General features: G+C 37.6%; 1 protein-coding gene across 2 annotated transcripts in view; it reads right to left on the bottom strand.

Annotated features, from left to right (window-relative positions):
• The window catches only part of NUP155 (nucleoporin 155kDa), a 32225-nt gene extending 25241 nt beyond the window's left edge, over positions 1-6984 (bottom strand). For both annotated transcript variants that reach the window (XM_010156499.1, XM_010156500.1), the window contains exons 1-10: positions 6858-6984; positions 6426-6522; positions 5238-5308; positions 4550-4642; positions 3607-3773; positions 2723-2828; positions 2090-2163; positions 1692-1783; positions 1459-1556; positions 1201-1353 (exon numbers count right to left, since the gene is read on the bottom strand). In XM_010156499.1, coding sequence (XP_010154801.1) covers positions 1201-1353; positions 1459-1556; positions 1692-1783; positions 2090-2163; positions 2723-2828; positions 3607-3773; positions 4550-4642; positions 5238-5308; positions 6426-6522; positions 6858-6975 — 1069 coding nt within the window. In that variant the 5' untranslated portion in view covers positions 6976-6984. The remainder of the gene's footprint in view (positions 1-1200; positions 1354-1458; positions 1557-1691; positions 1784-2089; positions 2164-2722; positions 2829-3606; positions 3774-4549; positions 4643-5237; positions 5309-6425; positions 6523-6857) is intronic.
• Positions 6985-7559: the final 575 nt, after the last annotated feature.

Here is a 7559-nt window from a genome sequence, read left to right as displayed (position 1 = left end):
AAAAAAATGAGCCTGAAATAGGTAGAATGTACCTCAAAAATAAGACTTTTAAACAGATCATGGATGAAAAAATATCCAGAAACTACTTACAATGCTAAAAATCAGTATGTATGACTAAAACAATCAGCAACATAGAGACATTTCACTCTCTGTTGTGGTTTAACCCAGCAGGCAGCTAAACACTACACAGCTTTTCACTTACTCCCTGTCCCCAAGTGGGACAGGGAAGAGAAACGGGTGGTGGGGGAGGCGAAGTAAAATTGGTGGTCTGAGATGAAGACAGTTAAACAGGACAGAAGCAATAAAACAATATACAAAACAAGTGATGCACAACACAACTGCTCACCACTCACTGACCAATGCCCAACCAATTCCCAAGCAGCAGCCCTCAGCCAGCTTTCCCCCTCATTTACATGTTCAGCATGACATTATATGGTTTGGAACACCCCTTTGGCCAGTGTGGGTCCTGCCTGCGTCCCCTCCCAGCTTCTTGTGCACCCCCAGCCTCCTTGATGGCAGGGCAGTATGAGAACCTGAAAAGTCCTTGACTCAGTTTAAGCACTGCTCAGCAGCACCTAGAACATGAGTGAGTTCCAACATTATTCTCATCCCAAGTCCAAAACACAGCACTATACCAGTTACAAGGAGGAAAATTAACTCTATCCCAGCCAAAATCAGGACACCCCTGACTTTCCACAGCACTTTTAAAAATTCAGCCCACAATGAGTAGTGATGTAAAGCTGGAATCATCTCACAGCTATTTGGTATCTTATGTGGGATTGGTACCGGCATGAGTTAAAAAATAAAGTCAGTACATACTAAACTCAGCAAGAGAAGCACTAAATAGTTAAGCAGCCTAACCTATTTCCTGCTTTCAAAAACTAATCAAAGATGGCCTGTGACATACAGATGTAATGGAACACATGAAATCTATTTTATGGGAGACAAAATAGATCATCACATGAAGAAAATTCTCTGCTCAGTCACTGCACCTTGCAGAAAACCTAAATTCTGAAAGATATTACAACCTTCTGCTTCCAAGAACTGTCCCATTAACAGACAGAAATCATGCTCAGTTCTCAGTTATTCTCACTGCTTCAAACTCCTTAATGTTAAAAACTGTGTGGTAGTGACTACCACCCTACCTCCATCCCTCCAAAAAATAAATCAGTATCATCTCAGTCATGTTTCACTGTTTACCTTTGCTATAAAGAGCTCTGTGCACCTTTGCAGGCTTTTCCACATTAGAAGAGGCTGAAAATCCAGGTGGCAAACGGACATGAACCAAGGTTAATGTTGAAGGACGAGCTGTTGGATGTTTAAATTGTGAAGTACTAAAATACAGTCGGACACCTTTAAAATAAGAAAAAAAAAGGTCACAATTTTGCTAGATTGTGCAGACGCCATTTATCAGTTGAAAAAAGGGGCAAGGGGGAGGACTTGGCATTGTTCTCTTACCTGCGTGTGTGATTGCTAGTAGTTGACAGTCTATGGATTCAGAATTTTCAATCACTGCTATTTGAACAATAGGCTTAAATACAGAACGACCTATTGTTCTAAAAAAAAATACAGAAAACCAACAAAAAACCCACAACTCTCAATCCAAATAAATAAGCCAAAAAATTTTTTCAAAAATATAGCATGAAAGCACTGGCCTTAAAGGACACCTCTTACAATTGTCATAAATATACCTGGCAATGCTCCCAGCAGCAGAAACTATAGCATTTTGTGAGAGAGAAGTAACCCTGGTCATTCCTTCCCCATCGTGACCCAAATCGTAAACCTGCAAGTCAATAATATAGTTTAGTGATTTACGGTTGAATTAATTAATAGAGCCTCACCTATCAGCAGCAACTCAAACTCTAGTTTTATTTCATCCTTGTGTTTCCATAATTGAGAGGATGATCAAAAGGATACTCTTTCCTCAGAATAAAGTATTTTAGGTCTTCAGCACACACTGTTACAAAAAGATACCCTGGAATAATATCCTGCTATATCTACAGAGAATTCCCAGGTAGTGAGGAAAACTTAAAAGAAATTATAAACACATTAGTAATACGGCCAACAGTTATTTAATGAAGTCACATACTTGCAGCACTCCTTTTTCTGAGCGGGTGTATAAGATATTTCGAGAGTTGTCAATGGCGATTTGAACTACAGGATCTGGGGAGGGGGGTCAAAAAACAGAACAAGCAAATCAAGATTCGATTTGATGAAAATAAGTTTAAGACAGAATATCTATAAAATCATTAACTGTAAGTTACCAAAAACGCATGAGTCCCACACAGGACTCCTACCCCAGGTGATGCTTAAGCCAGCATCAATTTCGTGCAATTATTAGTGAACAAAACAAACCAAAATCAAATAAACAGAGGGAAAAAAAAAAGTAATAATTTCAAATTAAATTTTCCACTAAACAGTGAAACAGGGTAAAATTCTTAACTTGAAGACTATGCTGTTTGCAGTGATCCCACTAAAGGCATATTAATTTCGTACTACAGAACACTAACTTTATTCATAAATGTCAAACTTCTCAGGCTCTCTAATCCCTATCCTGTCCTGAGACACAAAGAAGTGACCTGATTTTTATGATCAACACCACTGTGAGTTTCATAAACAGTAAATAAATGCTCTGAATGAGGAAACTATTTGGTCTGAATTCTTGGTAGTACTATATGAAAGGCTACATTAAATTACTGTAAGTCTAAACTTCAGTACTTACCATCCTCTGAGAAGGTGAACTGTAGCAATGAAGGAATGAGGAAAGACAGCATGCTCTTTGAATGGTTAATTTTTCTACAGCGCTGGCGAAACCAGCCTGCTTCAGCCTACAATTTAAAACAAATACGGCATTGATAGGACAAGTATGAAAACAAGTAAAAATCTAAGTACACACCACTGATTTAATTGAAAAAAAATACGTATTACTCAACTGAAAAAATAGTTGAATATTAAAAGGAAAATTTTACTTAAAAAGTATGCAGGATGTAACAATTTCAATTTTATTTTTTAAGTGGACCAAACCTACGCTGGCATTCCTCATATAATTACTACTTCTCCGAAGAAAATTCATCTACACTAAGAAGTCAGAGGTGTTGTGCAACTAAGCCATGCAACATATAATTATGGAAGAAAAAAAGACAGGAAATCCAACATTTTTAGAATTCTTATTGCCTAGATAGAATTGGGCTTGTTCAGCCTGGAGAAGAGAAGGCTCTGGGGAGACCTTATAGCAGCTTCCAGTGCCTGAAGGGGCTACAAGGAAGCTGGGGGGGTACTTTTTACAAGGGTCTGCAGTGACAGGACAAGGGGTAATGGGTTTCAATTTAAAGCGGGGAGGTTTAGATAGGATATCAGGAAAAAATTCTTCCCAGAGAGGGTGGTGAGGCACTGGAACAGGTTGCCCAGAGAAGCTGTGGATGCCCCATCCCTGGAAGTGTTCAAGGTCAGGCTGGATGAGGCTTTGAGCAACCTGGTCTAGTGGAAGGTGTCCCCTTTCCCCATGTCAGGGGGGTTGGAACTAGATGGAGCTGGAACCATCCTGTGATTCTATGATCCCACAACCATAAAAAATGAAGAATCCCTGTATGTAAAACCTATAGTCACCTGGTATGCTACTTCATATAAGCAGCCATCCTTTCCAGCCAAGAAGATACGCCCATTATCAGTGGATGTTATTGCCAGAATGTAAGTATTGTCAGTAGGGAGTGAATAGAGAGGGTCTGGTAGCAGCTGCATTCCGCCAGATGTACTGTCATTGAGTGATCCACTACCTTAAATAAATAAATAAGTTCAATTTTATTTACATTGTTTTAATAAATATTACAAGTCTGCGATACGAAGCATTTTGGAAAAAAAAAATTAGAGTAAATTTCATAATTACTGAACACATTCTGGAATAGCTATTCTCCAAAGTGAATTGCAGAGTAACAAATCTTAGGTTTTTGTTGGGGTTTTTGTGTGGATTTTTTAACAAAGCAGTTTCTCTGTATAAGTTTCCAAGTAATGAAATGTAGATTTTTTCACTTCTACACATTAACATCTCCTCTAAATTGGAACAGATTTCTACTTCTCCTTCGCATCAAGACAGAATAAAAACAGAGCAAAAGACTGTAATTCTCTCACTTTCTCCAAGCTATTCTGTATTTTCTCTGTGAATATATATGGCATAATAAAAGGTATCAGGTTCTCAGTTTCTGTGGTTGGAATACAAATGCCAACCAGGTTAATGAAATGTATTCTTCAGTTCCAAGATTCATGCTTATCTCTTCTCCCTCACCAACATACTTGTTACAAAAGCTCTTCTTCGTTACACAGGTGAATAATACAACTCAGTGCTCCTACAGGACTCCAGGATCCAGCAAGTGCACACCCCACAAAAATTATTACACCCTGTCTGTAACATTATTTAAAAACCAGCAAGGTGCTTAGCACATGGTCTTGGTTTTTTTTTTCTTTTTTCTTCTTTTTTTTTTTAATGGCTACTTATAAAACACCCAGGCATACTTTTTAAGTCACAACTTGGAAAGAAGGGAGAAGACAGGATTACCTGTTTGTATATTAGCACAGCTTAGCCCTAAAATCACAATCTCCATGGGGGTAGCCAGAACAAGCAAGTGTCGTACATGTGGCTGGAAGATATCTAAAGAAGGGCAGAAAATAGAATTTTAGTTTGCAGCCAACCTTTCAGAACACAATAATGCATTTTATATACCTACTGGAAAGACACGAAGACTGATTAGAGGGACTAGTCATATTTAAGACCTAGTGATCTGTGAAACTCTAGAGTTAGAAAAGAGTAACAGCCAGCAGTTCAGCTTCCAGTTCATGAAATAGATGTTCTTTGAACAACATTCTTCTCATAAACATGCTTCTTCTAATTCATCTGTATTCCCAATTCAACTTTGTCTTTGATGTTATCTAAGCAGAAGCTACCAAAAGAACTAGGAGGGTTAGAAACCAAGATCTCGTGGAAGTTATCACTTGTACTGCTCATACATTTATACATTGAAACATTAGAGTATGATGTGGCAAAAAAATGCAAGCTTATCTGTGTAAATAATTGTTACACTATATATTATTTTTTGCTTTTAATTAAGTTCATTACGTTTTTAAAAACAAACCCATATATCTTACATAAACACAAAACACATTTTTGACATGTACGTATATAAAAAAAAACACATGTAGAAGGTTCAGTAATTGCCTAATTCTAGTGACTGCCATATATTCCTTACCTGCCTTTGGCTTTACAAGACCCACCGCAAGAATAGTTTCACTAAGGCCATCAAAATAAGCCAGATCTCCCCTGTTAAACAAACAACAAACAAAAAAAACCCTGCGTAAATCTTGCCACATAGTATCACATAATGACAAAAAAAATCAGAACCGGTCTATTTTAAAACTATTAACACTTATTTTAACACTCTGGAGCCATCTTTTGCTTTGGGTGAAAGCACGTCCAGCTCTTTTGTGTCCAGAAAGACACAGAAGATTCAGAGCAAAACTATACAGGCATCATTTGAGATGCTTGGAGACCCTGTAGCTGAGTTTCAAACCAGAAGTCTAACAGCAGTATTTTTATTTTTTTTATTTTGTTAATTCATACAGTTTACACTGAATTACAGTGCTGATTAACATCAAGAGGGAGGAATTTATACACCTTCCCTTGCCCCCTTTCCCCCCCAAATTATCTAAAGCAAGAATTTGCAACTTCCTCCCCAGCACCTTATGATTAACACCATGTTGTGTAGTTTTATTTGGGAAATGTATTTAATACACCTTGACACAACGTAAATGTATGGATAGGAGCTATGCGAGCCACAACCTGAACTTTAACCTTCTTATGAAATTCAACAATATATATAAAGCAATTCTTACTATTTAGGCAAATGAAGATGCAAACCTGCAAATTGTAAACATATCACTGCCCTTTGAAAACAAAATGAAATAATTTTCAGTTTTATGCATCCTTAAAATGAGCTAGGCAGGAGAGCTTCAATCACAGTACTTCAAAGTACTAACACTGTATTACTTACTAGTGTTAAATGACTGGCCACTGTACATGCATCAGATTATTTGCTAAATCTACTTAGAAAAGTTACGTAATTAGGGGTTTTTTCCTGGTTTTTGGCATAAGCAAAGTCCTAGCATAAATAAATCTGTAACCTTAGGATATTAGCTATTTTAATCTGAAACATTTTCCTTTCTTTCATTTCTAGATGATCTGACAGCAATGCTACTACCTGTTAAAAATCATTAGACACTTGTTATTTGAAAGTTGTAGTAAAACCTAAAAGCAATCAAGATAAGTTAAACTGAATAGCGCAACTCTCTGCTACCAGTAAACAACCTCCTACTAATGCAATCACCTAATTCTGGTACAATACAAACAAAATATCATCAGGAACATGTTGTCTACATACCCATCTTCATAGTTCCACATAAAAATGTCACGGTCGATAGTCAGCCAAGCTCTGCTGATTTCTGGAAATACTCCCATCATGCAATTGCACTGCATATCTGAAGCACTCCTGATGTAAGGACTAAATGCATTTTGGCTAGCAAAGACAAAATCATCTTTGGAGCATTTAAAAAAAAATAATATTACTTTATATGCAGTAGTACACAATCTATGTACCATAAACATTCAAAGTTCTTCACACAGAAACTAAATCCACCAGCAGCTATGTAAATGGCCCTTGTTACCACTTGGGGCTTTATGAAAGAACCGTAAACAATATCAAAGTTCATGACTGAAGTCTGACAGAATGATCAGGGAAGAAGATTATGCAAGAAAAAAAGTTTGCTTCGAATATTATGATTTACACAACGTAAATTAGTTTTCATAAAGATACATCCAAACTGCTCCACTACCTCCGGAGGATGTGGGACTCGGCGAACTGAGCTGATCTCTGGAAGATTAGGTATTGACAGCAAACCTGGTCCTTGCAAAGGATAATCTATATCTGACATACCAGAAACAGTAGGCCTACCTGCAATTGAGAACAACAAAAAAGATTGGACTTCTTAAAAAGAAGTTTAAAAAAAAAAAAAGTTAACATTTTCTTAATCTATCTTTACCTGATAATTTCCTGATCTGTGAAATCTATCTTAGACTAACTGCATTTCCCATTTACACTAAATGAACAATACAAGCTTTCAGACTATACAGAAAGAAATGCCTTGATTCTGCAGAGACATTAAGCATGTAAGTACCTTGCCTGAAGAAAGGTTTCTGGAAGAGCAGACCATGAACAATAAATCTAAATCTCAAGTTGGACATGAACACACAGATTTGCAAACAAATTCCTACAAGAACCTATCTGGGCCCAGCCTACTCTTTACCCCATTTTTTTCTGTGATACTCCCGAGCTCTTTTTTCATGGTGTGGCCGTATTCACTGGCAGCCCAGAGACCTCACCGTATCCCAGGCTGTATCCAGAGAAGCACGGCCAGCAGGTCGAGCGAGGGATCCTCCCTCTCTACTCTGATCTTGTGAGTCCCCACCTGCAGTTCTGTGTCCAAGTCTAGGACCCTCAACATCAGAAGGACATGGA

This window comes from Eurypyga helias, unplaced genomic scaffold, assembly GCF_000690775.1.
Source record: "Eurypyga helias isolate BGI_N326 unplaced genomic scaffold, ASM69077v1 scaffold4808, whole genome shotgun sequence".
Classification (NCBI taxonomy): domain Eukaryota; kingdom Metazoa; phylum Chordata; class Aves; order Eurypygiformes; family Eurypygidae; genus Eurypyga; species Eurypyga helias.
The sequence above is the reverse complement of the archived record's forward strand: the minus strand, read 5'-3'. Positions and strand labels throughout refer to the sequence as shown.